Source organism: Sycon ciliatum, chromosome 1 (assembly GCF_964019385.1).
Source record: "Sycon ciliatum chromosome 1, ocSycCili1.1, whole genome shotgun sequence".
Taxonomy (NCBI): Eukaryota; Metazoa; Porifera; class Calcarea; order Leucosolenida; family Sycettidae; genus Sycon; species Sycon ciliatum.
In genome coordinates this window covers 56,941,459-56,960,761 of record NC_088643.1, presented here as the reverse complement: position 1 = coordinate 56,960,761, position 19,303 = coordinate 56,941,459, and the positions used below count along the sequence as shown (strand labels likewise).

At 47.3% G+C, this 19,303-nt stretch overlaps 2 protein-coding genes across 3 annotated transcripts; one reads left to right on the top strand and one right to left on the bottom strand.

Moving 5' to 3' along the window:
* Window positions 1–346: 346 nt before the first annotated feature.
* LOC135804500 (homeobox protein unc-62-like) lies at window positions 347–13,146 on the top strand. 2 transcript variants are annotated; one of them, XM_065318385.1, is made up of 6 exons: window positions 347–783; window positions 6,077–6,292; window positions 8,149–8,444; window positions 9,655–9,731; window positions 10,386–10,585; window positions 12,506–13,146. In XM_065318385.1, the coding sequence occupies exons 2-6, from the start codon at window positions 6,079–6,081 to the stop codon at window positions 13,144–13,146; spliced, it is 1,428 nt and encodes a 475-aa protein (XP_065174457.1). In that variant the 5' UTR covers window positions 347–783; window positions 6,077–6,078. The 2 variants fall into 2 exon arrangements, with proteins under 2 accessions (XP_065174457.1, XP_065174456.1); XM_065318384.1 differs by lacking the exon at window positions 347–783 and adding an exon at window positions 4,385–4,816.
* Window positions 13,147–14,967: 1,821 nt separating this feature from the next.
* LOC135804502 (homeobox protein Meis2-like) lies at window positions 14,968–18,788 on the bottom strand. Its single transcript, XM_065318386.1, has 5 exons — window positions 18,532–18,788; window positions 17,992–18,211; window positions 17,363–17,439; window positions 16,550–17,079; window positions 14,968–16,148 (listed from the first exon to the last, which is right to left on the bottom strand). The coding sequence occupies exons 2-5, from the start codon at window positions 18,208–18,210 to the stop codon at window positions 15,652–15,654; spliced, it is 1,323 nt and encodes a 440-aa protein (XP_065174458.1). The 5' UTR covers window position 18,211; window positions 18,532–18,788; the 3' UTR covers window positions 14,968–15,651.
* Between the last annotated feature and the right edge of the window lie 515 nt (window positions 18,789–19,303).

Here is a 19,303-nt window from a genome sequence, read left to right as displayed (position 1 = left end):
AGGGGTAGAATGCAGACTGTAGTGACGGTGTGGCGAGCCGGAGAGGGAGAACGCACGACACACACACACACACACACACACACACACACACACACACACACACACACACACACACACACACACACACACACACACACGCGCGCACACACATCATCGCGCTGAAGTCCCTCGGAACGGCGTTTCCGACAGAATGTTGAAGGGTGGGGGTCGGCATACTGACTTGCACTGCGACAGTTGCTCACTGCGCTAACTACTTTAAGAATTACGTAGTCATTATCCGTACTAGGTCGTGCAGGCATTTTCTGCTAGACGGTTCACACAGGACAGCTTCAACCTGCTGGAGACGAGGCTTAGCTGTCCATATAATGTCAGAAGGTCTAGTGACGGCGCTGAAGGGACATGGTAGCTGCCAGCAGAGCAAGAACAGAATATCGTAGCTCCCACTGCCCCGCCAGCATCAGAAGCAGCATCATTGACGTTGTGTGTGTGTGATTTCCATCACCCGATGTAGTGGTTGTAGCAGTGTTTTGCCTGCTTTGTCACTGACCAATGCTCTCCCCGTGAGAACGGCCGGGCAGTATCCATTCGCTGACAGGAGAACGACAGAGGGACATCTCTGGCAGACGACAGCAGGAGAGAAAAGGCGCCCAGCTTTATTCCTACAGAGTGGGCAGTCCTCGCAGGTCCTGACGCTACTGGTGCTTCGGACTAGACTGATGGGTAATCAAAGACCAACTTTGGATACTTCATATTCTAGCAGAGTAGTCATCTGAAGAGGACAAGGTAAGCCAACATTAATTGGCGCTGAGATTATCATGGAGTCAGAAATAGCAGCTTTCTCTATTGGGATGAATGTGTCGTTCACAGTTCACAATTGTCATGCTATTAGATGTGACGTTGAACACTTTCTTGATTGCATATACTGAGAGGTAAAGAAGAGAGTTACTGCTGGTCTTGGCTGACAAATTATGACGTGTTGTCGACAGTGGGCGCGTTCACAGTTGCAATTTACCGTCATGCAGCACGTATGTTGCTTGCTTACTTCCACTGCCCCGCTTATTGCCTGCCTGCCACAACACAGCATTGTGACAGATGATGGGCATTATATAGACTAAGACAACGAAGCATCCCGGGTAATCGTCTGTGTTAAACTCTATGCCAGAATGGCCTCGCTGTACAAAATGTGCTAAGAACAGCTAGAGATCCGAAAGACAAGTTCAGTTGCTGCATCGTTTTACACGTATATGAACGTTTAAATCCAAGCTTGGTGTCGAATTAGAGGCTTTTCTGGACAATTTCGGAGATAACAGTGACGCACAATGAGTAGTTGAAGGAACTGGAGAGGAGATACACCAATACCACATGAACCTAGTATGGTAAAGGCAATAATATCGGTTTACAACTTGGCTATCTCGAGGTATACCTCAGCTGTGCACTATGCCTGATGAGTGCTGACCTAAGCGTAGAATGCGTGTGTGTGAGGGAAACCTCCTGTTCAGCGTTGATTAGTGCATTCCGTCATATACATCCACACTAAAAGACATCAGTATACGCGAAAGGAACTTGTGACGAGGAGCGATGATGCCATAACCACAAGGTCCAGCCGTGGTTACTGGCACGCCATTGGTATGTTCGACAGCACACAACAGTCCTCAGATCAGCACCGTCTCGTAGAAACCGCTCGCACAATGGCCGGTTCGTAGGCAAAAAAAGCTCTGCTGTCTCCAAACTACCTAGGAGACCGTACTTGTAACCCCATTCGAATTCCACTGGAAAGCATTCCAGAAGTCGTCATCGTTCTAACGAATGATACATAACAAACCGCGCGGAGGTTTGCTGGATTGGAAAGGCCCCGTGCGCTGTGTTGCATAAAGCTACGAATAATCAAGAATACTGCTACATCATTATAATCTCGGAGTGTGAGACGAAACGGTGATCAGTATTGGTCTGTAGGTCAGTGGAGTTTGCAGCCAATCCTTCGTTAGGACTGGCACAAGTCCTAAAAAAGCAAGAAGTGCGGGAAAGAATACTCACATAATAATTATAACAATTTGTAACATTTTGTCAATAATAGCACGCATGAGCTGCTTCAACACGAACAAGTGCCAGGGAAATCCCAATATACTATAAAGAGCTCGTAATTCGAACATGCAAGAGTCTGTGAACAAGGGTGAAACGAGCCTGTAGCAGAGTTTGATCCAGTCTTTTCCTGCAACTCTTTATTGGAGGAGAAGTGTGAGCTCAGGCATATTCATTCCTTGGCGAACGTTTCGTGACTCGCTCAATGCATTTCTACCATGCCTGTTGCTATGAGTTCAGATAAACATGACCCCACTCCCTCCCATCCTCCTACGACGGCTCTTCAGAGAGTTCATTCCAGAAGATGTGACCTTGCGGCGTTGCTACGGCGTACTGTATTATACAAGTGAACTGCTGACAATAATATAATTACCAGTGCACAAGTAATAGGGTCCAGCAATGTGTCGTGGATCTTGTCTGTGACTCTTTGTCAAACAACTCGCGCCTCAGCTCGATAAACACTCAGGCAATCTTCACCACGTCCCAGTTACTTGAAAGGTACATGCAGCCATTACCCTTCACCTCCCTGCAGTGTTAGACATTGTCAACGTGGCGAGGGTTTCCTGCAGACCTCGTCATGAAGCAGGACAGCTAGGAATTCGTTGGCTCGGTCACCTACCGTCTACACATCCACATTTCCAGGAGATCCCTTGAACGATCAGATTATTAGGTTCCATTGGGAGAGTTCCGCTACGATTACCTAACACTGCCTCGGAGGACATTGGTCGCCGTGTGTGCACAGGAATGCGGAAGATCAGCGATTGGAGATAGCCCAGCCATGGCCTCGGCGTCTGGTGAAAAGGTGGCTTTAAGTGGGCAACACATGTACTGCATTGATATGAAAACCACCAACGTGACCACCAGGACGGGTTACTGCTTCCAACACAGACGCCAGTATCGCCACCAACCATACGGCACTGACACTACATGTATAATTATAATGGTATTATAATGCCTATCAGCTGAGGATCGCCGACATGGTTCCTACAATGTGTGTTCCTACTTATACCGCAGACAAGTTGCAGGAATGGCGCGACTGGTATATGCATTAGTTATCCAAGTCATTGTGGTCCTCCTCCTGTCCGACTTGCACTGTGCTGTATCATTACCTGTCCTAGTCACTGCTGGGGGCCAAGGAACATTGATCCTCTCTCCTCAGCTGCCCTGAAAGGAACGCCCGTCGACGCATCAGAGAATACCGTTGTCTCCTTCCAGCCTCGGCTTTCCCGCTTCCTCCCGGGCTTTACGTAGAGGGTGCACTGCACTCTGGTGCAACTCTTTGTGGGTGTGCGTGCGTGCTAAGCAGAGAGAACATGCTCGCTGTGAATAGCTATACATGTATAGGCAAAAGATAAATTAACTTTACTCAGATTGTAGATAGCTTTGTCCATTCATCGCCTGATACTGTGATAGGCTTGACACACCACGGCCATAGGAATACAATCACACTGGGTGTGGGTGCGATAACGCTGCACAACACGGTTCTTACTCCACTGCAGCCCCTCGTACGTTACTTTAGTTAGGTCCAGTTAATCCTGCTGTCAAAGGTAATGGAGCGCACAGAGACACGACGTGATTGCGCCAATACAATATACGCGCATAACGCAGCTAAGATCCTCACTCCAGTCAACCACCAGAACAACACTAGTCAGTCATCATTGAGTGTTCCTTTGTCAGATGCCGCAGCCAGGGACTCTCAAACGGCCAGTACAGATGACCCACCAATTGACAGAGCTGCACTCTTTCTGCCATTCTCCTGTGAGGGGATCGGGAAACATTATTCCACTATAATACTGTAGTGTAGCTGTTACTCTCAGGTCACCCCACCCAGCACCATACCCCCCCCCCCCCCCCATCACCATACGACGGACATCAAAAGATTGTCCTCGGTCCGCCAAAGGAAAAGTAATGGACGGTTTGGGTTGCGTGTCCTTGGACAGTGATCATGAAGGGAACAGCCTGTGGGGAAAAAATCCTAAATGCATAACTTGTGGAGTATAGTGAAAGTCGGTGTTTGATGTCAGCACCTTTTGACAATGACAAGCTAAAAGGAAACTCAGCTAATGTGGCGTGACTCATGCCTTCTGAAGCTGAATGTAATGTACATAAAAATGGTGTTGACATGTGATGAATACACATCCGAAACATGACCTACAATGGTGATGCGCATATTGGCACAACTGACAAACACACTGTTCAACTACCTACTAATCCTGTGACAACTTGGTAGGAATAGTATGGGGTTCGGCTGTCCACAGCCAGTGATCGGGCGATCGGTCCGTTGAAGGCGCCCTGCCATCAGGCCGCTTTTGAACCGTCCTGCAGCAGCATACACCGTGTCCTGGTCAGGCCGGGTGATCAGCCCTTGACTCTACCTTCCGTGCATTCCGAGGTGAATGCACAACCACAGAAAAATTGAATATCCCAGCCAGCCGAAAGCGACCAGTATGTCCATGTGTCGACAGCGGATGTTCAAAACGTGATGTGAAGACGTCGGAACTTCGCAGTGACGCTGGTTGGCCTGCAGTCAACTTGGCATAGCCCTCTTGTCTGGGAATGAGTAGGTTTTAAATCTTGGTCTACTGCTGATAATTTATTACTGCTGTCGTTGTCGATCGAGTCGGTGGACCTTTTTCTCGGCTTCTTCTCGGCTTTCGCGCCCCGACAATGCAGCCTCCATTTGCACAGTTTTGTGCAGGTCGGTCGCCAAGCGAAGAGCTTCATCACGCTCAACATGGTACGTGATAGATAATCAGTTAGTGTGCAATGCCAGCCCGTCTGTCAGTCAATCCTCTCACTTTCACTCGATGAGGCTGTGATACAATCTGGCGTGGCTTAGATCTACGCTGATCAGTGAGCAGGAGTGTCGTACGCAGGGGTTGAGCCGAGGCCGGGGAGGTACAAGAGAAAATCAACGTTTGCCCTGACTTTGAATGATGGCAAAACACTGTTTTGTCTTGTGAACAGTGTCTCGAGGAGGAAATGATACGCCTACAGAGTCATTTACTTGTAGACCCCGACACAAACACGATCCTTTTACCGAAGTAAGAAGTAAATCAGTCGCCTTATATTATGTTGCTTAATTATACTGATTATCGTCATAGAAGTTCTGACGGTGATAATGATGGTGGTTGCGGAGTTGATGGTGGTTCTGCTGGTGGTGTAGGTGGTGCTGGTGTTGATGGTGGTGTGCTAGTGGTGTTGGTGGCGGAAACTGGGTCGTTGGTGGCATTGGAGAAGTTCTTGCGGAGGCAAGTTTTGTATGCCTAGAGCTACACCATAATGACAACCGATCTGAGGAGTTCTGACCCTCTAATTATGTAGCTACCTTGCACAATTCTGTCAGCGTACCGATTGTACTTGTGACGTGTGTCATGCTTGCAAGCATGCTAGCCATTAGCGAAGCAATTACCGCTACTAGCACATGGTCGTAACTAAACTAGGTCTTGTACATGTATGTCGGCGTAGACGTCCAGAGATGACGTCAGATACTTCCACTCTCTTTGCTTCGCTGCACGCGCACACAGTTTTGCTAGACGAAAACTTAGAAAGTATGCTGATGCCGATGTTTCAACCCCAAAAATAGTCCATTTTTGATTTGGGGTTAAGACTAGCTTAATTAATTTTTAAGAGATAAATGCAGTAGCAACTTTGATATCAAAAATCTGAAACTGGACCGACAGGAATACGCTGATTATTCGTGGTATGCTCGGGAATTTCGAAAGAGCGTCTAGGCGGCCGCTACAGTGCGCAAGGTTGTGAAACATTCCATTCACCACGATGATTGCTGATAATGTTTTTGAGGAAATAGCAAGCACAACGGAGGTCTAACACGTAGGGAAGGCGAATCTGACATGTGGTAACTGATATGTGCAGACTCTATGAAAGATAAAGTTTACTGGTAGATCACTCCAAGCATTAATCGATAGCGTTGCTTGTGCTGACTTGCAAATTTCAAAGGTCAATGCATTCTTATCTCATGTGCGCTTGCTTTTAGATATGTCAGGCCATCCAAGCATGCAGGCTATGACACATAGACCCACAGCAGCACCACAGTCTGACCACCATCACCACTGCCAGCCACAGCCACAGCAGACGTATCACGTGACTGGTCAAGCACCGCCTCCCCCCTCGCATCATGGCCACAGAGTTGACCCGGTTTCGTCAGGCGGCGACCTGGACTATGCCCCGCCGCGTAAGATGGCGCGTCCCTGTAAGTGATTCAGGATTCGCCTTCCCAGCCATTGTAATAACTTGTACTAAGACTATAGGATGTGAGACATTGGGCTGTGTTACATGCTTTAATTAACGCCTTTTTGAGCTGTTTGAAAATGCTGTTGTTCCCTGGACCTCATTGTGATCAGTTCCGACAGTTACTCGGAGCTCCAGTGAGGAGACTTTTAAAACAATATCGGAACAGCTAGCTGTCCGGAGATTCATGATTGAGTGTGTAAACTATATGACGTATGTGCATGCTATATGACGTATGTGCATGCTATATGACGTATGTGCATGCTATATGACGTATGTGCATGCTATATGACGTATGTGCATGTAAGTCAGATGTATGTGTGTTCAGACTGGCACATGAAATTCGTTTTCATAACTGTTGATGTCATTGCGGTTACCATCAAACAAGCTGTATACCCTAAAACTGGACATTCAACTTTCAAAGCTAAGTTACACATGTGAGATGTCACTCCGATCTCACTGCGCCATTCCCAGATTCAACGTGGCCGCTTTGACTTCGCGAAAGAGCCTCCAATATAGGCGCAGAGAGGAAACGAAGATAGCAACGGTACTGCCACGCTTCCTCTAGCCTGCTCTCTATAATTTAACTTACATGCCCTTGAAATTGAAACGTGAACTTTTATTAGAACTGCAGGGAACTTGGCACAGGGAGATTGCAATGCGATCCAGTATTTTATCTACATGTGCACGTACATGTACATGTAGGTCACCGGGCCCGCGGGGCAAAGGCGTTCAAGATCTCTTGTAGCATTGAGTGTGACGTAGTGAGGACGGGTTGCATCGCCCTAGATACTAACCAACCATTGCTAGATCGGCAAACTGCTATTATTGGAACCGCACCGGTCAAGCGAGACCTTTTTTTAGAACTACCCATGTAGTGTTCAAACTCTCTAAGTAGGCGTCGATCTCGATCGGTATTGTGGGATGACGACCACATCATAACTCCGTACTTTGAGTTGGAGTGTCGCTGACCCTTAGCGAACGTCCAGCGCTCGGATATGTGGTCATCAACCTAATGGCAGTTAATAATTCCAGCTGTTTCCCTAACGCCACCTCCCTCTAAAACGTGTCATTTCCTCCCCTTCCCATTATCCGTGCTTCACCACTACATGTATCGCCTGGTGCATTGAGCAGACTATTGGATCTGCTCTGACTGCATCTATTCGCGTGTGACGACCACAGCTGAAGACCACGGCAATCAGCTGTTGTACATGTAGACATGTACATGTACCTGTAGTTGCTAGTACTTTGTACATTGCACTAGTCACTGTCCGGCATGCATGATGCACGTAACGTCGTTAGCTGATGATTCTCACAATACCTTACTTGTACATGGTCTAGACACATCCATAATTATACAACATCCGTGCGCGGTGTGCCCAGCATGCAGTTCGGGACTCCATTATCAAAGCGGTCGCACGTCCAGGCCACATTCCACTGGCTGACGTGAAGCAGATTGGACAAGTGGCAGTGGGCTGACATTGACAGACAGGCTTGCATTTTTGCAATAGTGATCTTACATTATCCGTTTTGAAACCCCTGGTCTTACTCATGGCGTGGATGACCAGGAACTGGCACATACACAAATGCATGTATCATAAGATTTGACCAATAGAACTGCAGGACGTGCAGTGCTCATATTCAAGCAAAACGTGAAAAGTATTTAACCATTTGCATTCCTTCCTGGCGGGGTTGGTGGCGATTGTGGTACATGTACATGTATAGACCTGGGATGTTGCGAGGACCAATAATAACACATGGTAACAGTCTTGCATATTAAGCATGGTTTTGCCATTCTACGCCCCTGCTCCTCACAAGGTCGGCCCGCATCTCCACTTCTGGGTGAGGACACTATGTCGGCAGCCGTCGGCAGCAGCACAGCGAGCAGGCAAATGCATAGACAGCCCAAAAGATCAGACATCTTGTCAAGTGGTTCTGGCGACTCACAGTCTGCTTCTGGCGCCGGCGCGGGCGCAGGCGCGGGCGGAGGAGGCACAGGAGGAGGAGGTGGTGGTGGCTCTACTGGGGATAGCAACAAGAAGCCGGTGAAAAGACCAATGTTCTCCAAAGAGGTGACAGCTACGCTTAGAGAATGGCTAATGGCAAATCTGCAGGTAAGCTAGCAGACACCACCAACATGTGCACACTAGTACTGGAAGCACTATACATGCACATGTAGATCAAATACCAGTAATACAGATCATTATACCATATTGAAAGTAAAGGATATGCATATTGACTATCGGTTTAACGACATTCATCTTATCCATGGTGATGACCTTGTGTTCGTCCATTATCGACAGCTGAGAGGTATCTTCCCCTAACACCCACTGACGGCTCTCATCCCATTACACCATACATGTGTACATGTACCATAAACCGCTGAGAGCTCTCTTCCCCTAGCACATGCTAAAGGCTCTCTTCCCTAGCATGCAGTGAGGGCTCTCGTCTCCTACAAATGCTTAGGAATTCTTTATGCTGAGGGTCCTCTTCCCCTGACATACATACAGCCTACGGTATACAGTCATCTACATGTACATGCACTAGTCATATACTTCAAGTAGCATGTTTCTGTCATAGAGAATAAACACGGAAGGCATGGTGTTGACAACATGCATTATTATAAAATAATGCGTAATAACAGGTTGCTTGAGCCTGTGCGGTGGAATCCGACTTACAAAAAATATGACATGCACGTGACTGTTCATTCTGAGAGACCGGATGAACATGATTTCATTTCTTACCTGCTACATGAATTTACGACATTTACGACCAACGCATATGGCCGATTGGTTTGCAGGCCTGCCTGCGAATCATGAGGTCCCGAGTTCAAGACCCGCGCTGGTAGCAGGGAGCGTGTAAAAAGACTTTTTACGCGTGCTGAACTGCGCCGACACCCACGGTCAACTGGGTACTCACAGCTCGGAGTGAGAATAACAAGGATGCAGTTTACAGGGTTATGGGCCGTTACACGCCCGATTGGTTGAGAGACTAACCTCCTCTCCCCTGACTCACTTGTGAGGTCTGCATTCGCCACTAAGGTTAATAGGCATAGTGGTGGCCTGCGGATGCGAAGGCTAGTTTGTGAGTTCTGAACTTTCAAGCGATGCCGACGCGGATCCCGCGCATATTATTACATGAATTTCACATGTGGAGTAATTGCTTAGAGGAATCATTAATAATTTCCAATAAATACAGGTACTGTTTAACACAAAAAACCCCAGTGCCCTATCAGTTATTTGGTGGCTGGTGGTAAGGTGTTTGGGAGGGTTACTGTCAGTCTAAATGTGGGAACTTGCTTTCACTCTTGTCTATCTTGAACAGCATCCATTTCCGACGGAAGACCAGAAACGTGAATTGATGGCACGGACCGACCTCTCACTCCTTCAGATCAATAATTGGTATGTACAGACATGGATTGTCAGAAGTGTTCCCAGAAATAGAAATGGCAGATGAAAATAGCTGTATGTCGTAGCTAGTGCACAAGTAAAGATATGCATCATTCGTGGGTGCACATATTTCAAGCAATCTGATGAAAATAGCAGATAATACAATGATGCATTCTTGCCACAACACAATGACGTTAAACCTTAGCCAGGACAATGATGCAAAAGGGAATCAGCATTATATTGTTTGTGCGTGCAACAATGGGCTGGAAATGGAAATATGAATTGAACAAGACGAGCACCTGCTGCCTGTCCTTCTTTATCTCTCTACCTATCTGCATTGTATCTCCTCACTTTCTCTCTGTCTTCTTACTCTCTCTTCTCTCTCTATTCTCTGTCTGTCTGTCTCTCTGTCTTTCTCTCTCTCCCTTTCTCCTTCTCTTTCTCTCTCTCTCTCTCTCTCTCTCTCTCTCTCTCTCTCTCTCTCTCTCTCTCTCTCTCTCTCTCTCTCTCTCTCTCTCTCTCTCTCTCTCTCTCTCTCTCTCTCTCTCTCTCTCTCTCTCTCTCTCTCTCTCTCTCTCTCTCTCTCTCTCTCTCTCTCTCTCTCTCTCTCTCTCTCTCTCTGCATCTATCTCTTCTCCCCATGCTTTCTTACCACTCAACTATTAGGTTCATCAATGCAAGAAGAAGAACAGTTCAGCCTCTCATCGATGAGCAGAATCGCCGCTACATGCAGTCCAGGGAATTCTCGGCTCTGTCTCATTACCACCACCACCATCACCAGCCACCACCACCGCTGACAATACCACGCCTAGCTGGCCCAAGCGGAGTAGCTGGGGATTATGGTGTGGTGGCTGCCCCTCCAGGCGGTGAGTAAGCAGAGTCCATGGTGACTTCAGAATTGTGTTCTTACAGCAGCTGACAAATCATAATTGCACTTTTATGTAGCTTATTGTAGCCGGTGAGGGAAGGGGGGGGGGGGGGGGGGAGGGCTATGAGGAGCAGTCATTGTTGGCGTTAACATTGGTCACACTCTAGTTTGCATATGCATCGATTTACATGTACATGCATAATACAACAATCTCTCTTCTCCTCCATGCGCTCCCGTCGACACGTTGCTACCCTCGTTAGCCATTACACAGACCAATTATTCGAAATAACGAAGGGGTTACTGAAGTCCCTCGGTGACGACGACATCCCTTGGCCCGTAACCCCTTCGTTGTTTTGGAATAATTGGAGTGTGTAATGGCTACCGAGGGTAGCAATGTGTCCGCTGAGAGCGCATGCAGCAGAAGAGAGATTGTTGCATTATTGAACAGCCGAATGATATCGTTCACAATCGTACATGTACATGTATAAGGTCTGTGCTGGATGACAGCTACTCCATAGCTCAGTGCGGTTAGAGCATCGCTGGCCTCAAGCGAAGGTCCCTGATTGAAACCCTGCTGGCGACAGTCAATTTTTTATTCAGACTTTTCCCTTTTCTATTCCATCAACGTATGAATGCCGTAAATTTGGAACCTGAGATCTTTGCAAAACTGAATGGAATAGTCTTGGTCTCAAGAGGCAATGATCAACATAATATTGTCAGAAATTCTCAATTGAACAGGTGCCATTTTCCGGAATTCCAGATATTGACGTGTATGTGAGCAATAGTCCAAATCTGTTTTTGTGGAATATCTCAGAAGCGCAGTATCCCAGCTTTCCCAGACCACGAGAAGAGCAAAAGACTGTTGATTCAGCCCCAGAATACCACCGCTTTTGAATTTTGCCCCAAGCTCCTTTTCACCTTCATTGTGTGAAGGGTTTAGTCCATATCACAAGGCAGAAGGCGACAGTTTTCATACTAACCTGTTAGATCCGGACCGTAATTCAGCAAGCTGTCACTGAGATCATTCGTTGGGTGCATCATGTCCAATTGTCGAGTTTTTCAAGTGTTTTTCGCTGAGAGATTTTTGGACTTATGCTCATGGCTGCTATTTGGTGATAATTCAGTGACTGGTTACTTCCTGCGTTGCCATGGTGCCTGAGTGGAGATAAGTGTATTCCATGTTCCTGTAGATAATCGAAAAAAAAGCAGAAAAAGAGCAGAATAAAATGAAATACTCATAAGCTGAGGGATTGAAAAGGGAAATGTCAGGGAGAAAATTGACTGTCAACAGAAGGATTCGAATCTAGGACCTTCACTATAGGCCAGCGATGCTTTAGAAACTGAGCTAAGGTGTAACCGTCATTCCGGCAGAGACCATTCAACCCGTTTCTTGAGACATCAAAATTCACGCTGCCAAATAGAATACGACTTTTAAAAGTACAACTAGGTATACTAACGTTGAATGTGCGGAGACCATGTCAAAATGCTACGTGTGGAAATTTGGATGTATATGTAGCTCAGTCTGGGGAAACCATGTACATGTACATGTAACTTATGTTAGAGACAGTTGAAATGGGGCTATGTTGTAAATCAACATAATATTATTTTCACAAATTATTCATCTCACTGATTTCGCCGTTTGATACCAACCGGCTGAAGTAAATCGCAGGCCAAAGTTGGTCATAGAGGCACATGATGCAAGACTGAGACATGGCTGCACGTGAGAGCAACAGCTACCGATCGATTCCTTTTGAACACCCCAACCGGCCAGTTTTAATTCGAGACCCGCCAAAGTTTCTTACCAGCCAAAATTTGTGTTGATGTACAGTGGCTGTTTGATGCTGATTTAAAAATTTGTTCATGAGTTTTTTTACAAGGAAGTGCAAATTACTGTTGTCTTTGCTATGTTTTCCTCCAGCCTGGGTACAGGGTGTTCATTTCGACCCGCAAAGCCCCAGCGCTGCGGCCGTTACAGCAGCCAGCGGTCCTGTGTTGTTGCACCACCACACGGCAGCCACCATGGTCGCACAGCCACCACGCCAACACCACCCGCCGCATCAGCAGCAGCACCATGCTCATCCGCATGCACACCAACAGGGCATGGTCCTGGCAGCAAGTTCCCTGCAGCCGACCAGCCTGGGGGAGAGTTCGTCGGAACTGTCCCTGGGGACGGCCCTGCCCACTCCGCCCTCACTCACCAGCAATCCATCCCTGTCCCCAATCACTGTTCCGGGTTATCAAATGTCATCTGGGCACATGCCTTCGACCATCGTCACCCACAGTCCCACGGGACCAGCAAGGAGTTCACCGTATCAGAGTAATCGTGGCAGCACGTTTCACCTCCAGGCAGCCGACAGCGGAAATGTGTATGTCCCTGGTGCAGCCGGCGGCCAAACTATCCTCGCAGCCACGCACACCGCTAATCCCCACGTACCAACGCAAATCTCACCTCTCACGACTCCGCCATCCACCGCACCAACATTCTACACTTTCAACCATCCGACATCTCCGTACACCTCAGTGCAGCAGCAACAGCAGCAGCAGCAGTCTCAGCAGTAGCGGCCACGGTCCAGGCACAGCAACAGCGTTCTGGGAACAATGGCACAGTTAGCATTTGGAACACACTAGTTTGTCAATATCGCCAAGCACCACTCTTGATCCACGAACGAAGTCGGAACTCGAAACAATGGAGTTCAACAATGCAATGCAGTTCAAAACGTTTAGAATGAAAAGCAGCTATGCGCCTGCAGAAGACCACTGGCATAATTATACTGAATGCCTTGAATACGGAAAAGTCTTGTGGCTCTATAGTCGCTCGTGACGGGCGCATGCCGCGCTGTGTCCTCGCTCGTGCATGATGAGCGCAGGGAAAATCACTCCGAAACCTAGGCTGAAGCATTGTAGATCTACCGACTCGTGCTGCGTCACAAGTACGGCATGATTATTATGGATTGGATCCACAATTCCATGTTCAGTTCTGCTTCGACTTCCTGCACGGTCACCATGGTCACACAGCACTGAGTTCGTGGCAGACATGGCAACTCTCTCAGTGTGGCACGTACATGCGCTGATCTAGCCTCTGCACTGTACCAAGATTCTGCCTGGGAAGATCAGGTGAATGCTGCGCGAGATTGTGGAGTGTTAGTATTACCAGCACGTCATTCTCGTTGTCTTCGGATAAGTGGGACTGTTACAGCACTACCACTTAGCAACAGGAAAATGGGTTTTGTGTTCCTATGCTAGGGTTGTGCTGGATAGCCGCACTTACCAATAGGCAATACTGGCAATGCCCAGAGTAGCACACTGCGTGACACTCATGACTTGAGTCATGCGGCCAGTGCCAGTGGCCATAACGTTAGCGATAGATGTGCCATGTTGTCCTCACACCCAGCACAGCGCCCATACCCTTCAAGTAGTACTAGTAGTACTAGTAGTAGTTGAACACCAAGCAAGCCTTCTTCAATGGTACTAGTACTGATGACTTACACCTACACCACTACCAGTCTCTAGGCCACTGCACTGTATTTGCACATTGGTATGACATACACTGCACTGTACATGTATTTGCAGATTGTTATGATATACCCACTACGTAAGAAACGGCTCAGACCCATCAGCTCTATAAGTATGTCAGCAAAGGAACTCTACTGTTGTAATGACTATGTAAGATGTGTAACTATAATTATGTACATGTACATTGTACATGTATCACCGAGTGAAACACACCTTGATTTCGTTGTCACGTTATTTTTTGAACAACTACTTCCGCTTTGCACCAAATCCCGATTGCATGCTGCGCAATGTGGCCTGAGCGCCCCCAACAGTTTATACTGCCCGCGTCTCCTTCAAATTTCTATCACACTGCTCCGTGCGGGAAAGGCCAGGTGCTGAGGTGCTGTTCTGCTTTCAGTTCAAGTTGGCACGTAGAATCCACTATTCTCAGGGTGCTCGTGTATATCACTTGAACTGAAAAGACACATAATTATTTAGTTACAATAGAACACATCAGGTTTAGCCTATGTACATGTACGTCATGTACGTGTACCTGCTTCTATCAGTCATGGCGTTATGATGCTCAAATTCATGTAGGTGAAGCCTGGTACCTAAAACTGATCACGGACCTTTTCTTGCTCGGTATTTCAAATGATAAAAATTATTACGTTATCAAAATAATAACGATAACGGCTACACCGTGTGTATGATCCCAGCCAGACTCAGGGCAGGGTTGCCATAATGCCTTACAATGGATGTTAGTCATTTGTGTGAGCACACAGCTACATTGCATGATTTAGCACTGTCGTCAGTGATTTTTAAGGATGCACGCCGCTGATGGAAGGTTGGCTGCGTGCCCCACCCATAGCCATGTACACTCATAGCAAATTCTGCGTAGGAACGAAGTTATGTTTACAGTTTAATACATGTACATGTACATGCATTCAGCTGCGGTGCACATCAAGATGAACACAGGTGTGAGGAGACTTCGTTTGGTAAATGGAAATTACGGCAGGTGTTTAACATCCATTGACGGCATGAGCCATGTCTGCCAAGCAAAGTTGATCTCAAAAATGAAATACAAGTGAAGCAAATTCGAAAAAATGTGAACGAAAACGTACCTAGTTCTTTTCATTGTATGTTTAAATTATTCTGCCAGCAGAACCGAAGATGCACTAAAATTAGGCCTCACTGACATTTACATGCCATTGGTAGTTTACAATTAGGGATCAAGTTAACCATGTATGGTAAACGTTCATGGACAGTGAGCACAAACCTCCGGTAGCCATTTTAAGAAACATTGCAATAAGCGTTAAATACAGAGAAACTGAGACGGGCCAGGGCAATGTCTATGTTTATCACTAGTGCTAACTGTTGGAAGGCGATTCGATGAGGGCGTCCTGCTAGGAGAGGCCGTGATGACTACGACCATTAGCCCACCGGGTTCTCAATCTTACGTTCAGTATCGTTGGCTGGTGAGAAGGCATCACTGCCTGTTTGCTTGATGAAGTAAAATGAAGAATACCATACCATACCATTTGTGTGGGAGGCACTCCAACGTTTTCCGAGCCCTTATGGAAATGGTCCCGTGCTGGTCGAGGGAATCGTGGAGACGGGTGTGTAGACGAGCTGGTTGGTTGGGTAGGCAGTGTGTGCTAGAGTGACTTGCGGAGCAACCCGTACGGGCCATGGCATGTACGTACTGGCCTGCAGCGCCATGGGAACAGCCGTAGCACCTGGTGATGGTGTCTGCTGCAGAGGGTGAACATGAGCCTGCACAATGACTGGCATTCGTACGGAGAGTGCCACGGCAGCGGCGTTCGGATCACTGGGTGAGGTCGTGGAGTCTGCCTGATGCTGATGCTGATGCTGTTGCTGCTGCGCTGTTGGGAAGGTTGCAGCAGGAATTCCTCCACTGGAGGTGAGAGTGAATGGCGAGCGGAAGTTTCCTTGTGGTGACTCCATGCCATGATGGCGGGCGCTGGTGGTAGCTTGTGCCACTTGCAATGTTCGTGGAGGATTTCGAGGGACAGACGTGATCTGCTGGGCTTGTGTACTCCATTCACCAACTGCATCAAAAACAACACAGCGAAGATGGCCAGATATATGTTATGTCATTGAATAATCATACCCGTGGATTCCATGAGTCAGTCCAGGAAAAACGGAAAGATCCTGTGACATACAAGTCGAGAACTCCCTTTACCACTGGGAATTGAAATTGGAGACTTTTGATCATTGTTGTGTGCAAGAGAAGCCATGAATTCATCCAAAGTGTCAATTTAAAAACTTTCAAAGCGGCCATTCGTGGTAGATATGCACAGCTCTTAAGACCGAACTCAATGTTTAACACTATCAGGTACATGTACATGTGTGTGTGTGTGCGTGTGTGTGTGTGTGTGTGTGTGTGTGTGTGTGTGCGTGTGTGTTATGACTAAAAAAATTAATGTACTCAATGTAACTTGGAAATTACCTGTGGCTCTGGCTTGCGACGTCACTGTGGCAGTGTTAGACTGTCCCCAAACAGTGGCCTGGTGGTGCCTTGCAGGCAATGGGTTCAAGGAATGCTGCAGCGAGTGCTCAATGGCTCCAGGGCACTGGACGAGCTGGGGGTGCTGTTGTTGATGCAGATTTTGCTGCGTCTGCCCATGATGGGGATGGGGCTGCTGAGCGTGAAAGTGAGGTTGTGTCGTCAGGGAGCTGGCAACCATTGGAGTGGTGCTGGCTGTGGTTGTTAGATGATGCAGCGCATGTCCAGTTGGAGATGGCAGGGTAGTTGGTGACTGTCCGCTGAATGGTGTAGCAGTGTAGGCTGAGGCAGATTGGGGTGTGCTGTAATGGCTGTCCAGTGTGTGATCTGCTCGATCTCGATGCATGTTGTGATAGGGATGGGTGGAAGCCTCCAGCGTGTGGAAAGCTCCTGCAGCACGATTGGCTGCAGCATGACGGTAATACTGTTGCTGACGCATCGACTTGACCTTGCGACGACGAGCATTGATAAACCTGACCACATTCGATGTCATTCAAGAAGAACAGATTGAATTTAATATTATTGAACGAGCAATCGCAATTACCGTGAACAGGACAGAGATTGTTTCAATTCCAAGATCCTTTTCGTGTACATGTATAGCAGCTCATTCGATCCTTTATACTGTGCCTTTCGCCCATTAGAAGTGCACAGTAAACATATCCGACAACAACACAACAGCATTCAAGAAGCCCCAGAACTGAAGAGTTTCAATCCAGCGTAGAGGCACAACCATTAAGGCATAACTATATCACTCACCAGTAGTTGATTTGCTTCATAGTCAAGCCCGTTTGACTCATGAACTCCAGTTTCTTCTCCTCAAGCGGGTAGGGATGCTGCAAATACCACAAATTTATCACAGGAGAAAACGTAATCATTATTAACATGATAATCTGTCACATATCAAAGTTTCACATACCGATGTAAGTACATATTAATTCTTCCCTATAAGGAAGTATCTAATATTGAGGCGACAGAAGTTGTAATGCCAGCGGTCACCTTTGATCTAAAATAATTGGAATATATCAAACTATCCTTCACACAATTCAGACGCGGTTTGAGGAATTTAAACAAATGGCACAGTGTTGTGATCTGATCCTTCAAAAGACACGAGACGGCATCGGTTTGGGATAACCATGAGGCTCTAAGAAGAGGGTGCGAGAAACAGAAAAGGTCACCACTCGTAGGCACCATTCACCGCCACGTTCTTGGTAGACGCCTTCAACTTCAGTAGGTATGGTGTGGTCCTCATATCATCACAATGATAGCCCCTTTACATTGCCGAAAGAGTTCTGTTACTCCTCTCAGGGTCATCAACTCGATGACTTAATATTAGAGGAACTGTGGGAGAGAGAGAGAGAGCATGCTTTTAAATGATGGGTACTTACATCTATATTCTCCTCCAGCCACGTCTGCAGCACTTGTTTGCTGCTCTCCGGATGAAGATTGCGACGAAGTGCCGACATGCCCTCAGGAAACGCTGTGGCATCAGACGCCGACGCAGTAACACTGGACGATGGATGACATGACTGCGGACTGTTGCTGGCAGAGCGCACGGCCCTCTCCTCGTCACTGGTTGGGGGTGATGTTTCATCCATGGGAAGCATTCTGTGAAGAAGAGAAAGATATCCATATCGAAACAAAGATTACGTTAAGCGCACCCGTGAATTCAATCGGCTGGTAAGAATTGGTAAGGCAGTCAATTTCGACGAACGATATGTGCGTTACATCTATCAATAGGTATTCAGTTTCACGGAGTTTCCACTTTACCTGCAGCCCATGAAGACTGAAATATAACGGAATGACATTGCTATCAGAACTACGGCGAATAAATCAAGAGCGGGAAAAGCAGAGAGATTTTGACGACCGCCTTCACAAAGGAGTGTATTCTTCCACACTATCTAGCAGTAATGCAGCGTTGTACTCACTTTTAATCTCGCGTTGACCGCTTTTAGAGATCCAGGAACGGTTGTGTTCTGCGCAGCACCGGTCCAAGGATACTCAGTAGTCGAATACAGGAGTCTGGATCACGTGTGAAGCCTACCTGTCCCCTACTTAGACCGTACTCCAAAACTATACCGTAACAACTGGTAACACGGATATTGCATGTAACGCTCCAATACTTTATTGAAGGCTGAAGGCCTTCTGACTTCTCCGTTCTGGTCTTCGGATAAAGAATGAAAATCTTCTGCAGGTCGAAATCGTTTTATAGGCGATGGAGGTTTTCGGCATTCCTGCAACCATTGGGGAAAATTGTGTATTGGTGAAGTAATCAATCCGTGTACCACGCGCACAGTGTCTACACACACACACACAGACTGTCAGTCAACACTGCAGTGAAGTGAGTGACTCTCCGTGAACCAGTTCATCCTCACGGACCTCAGCCAGCATTCTGTCTGCAGACTCCAGTTTACTCCTGTACACTGCCCCGCACACGCACATACATGTGTACACACACACAGGTTACTGCGTCTATCTCTCAAGTCTGACCCTCATCCAGTCACTTGTTGACGGGTGAAGCCGTCTAGCACCGTCCCCGTGTACCCTGCCGCAGACACTCAGGCAAAGAACTGAGGCCCTCTCAAGCACTTCTGAAGTGGGCAATTCACCCGTACACTACACTACAGGCACATGGATTCGGGCAGCCTAGTATATTGCATTAGAATACAACATTACACTGCTGGGGCTAGGGCTAAAGAT

Excerpts from the sequence above, each read along its gene's own strand:
- LOC135804500 (XM_065318384.1), top strand. The coding sequence starts at position 4,747 with ATGCAGCCTCCATTTGCACAGTTTTGTGCAGGTCGGTCGCCAAGCGAA. Across the intron at positions 6,293-8,148 it reads GCGTAAGATGGCGCGTCCCT|GTCGGCCCGCATCTCCACTT; the intron begins GTAAGTGATTCA and ends GCTCCTCACAAG. Across the intron at positions 9,732-10,385 it reads CTCCTTCAGATCAATAATTG|GTTCATCAATGCAAGAAGAA; the intron begins GTATGTACAGAC and ends CTCAACTATTAG.
- LOC135804502 (XM_065318386.1), bottom strand. The coding sequence starts at position 18,210 with ATGCTTCCCATGGATGAAACATCACCCCCAACCAGTGACGAGGAGAGG. Across the intron at positions 17,440-17,991 it reads GGCTGGAGGAGAATATAGAT|CATCCCTACCCGCTTGAGGA; the intron begins GTAAGTACCCAT and ends TGGTATTTGCAG. Across the intron at positions 16,149-16,549 it reads GTCGCAAGCCAGAGCCACAG|TTGGTGAATGGAGTACACAA; the intron begins GTAATTTCCAAG and ends TTTTTGATGCAG.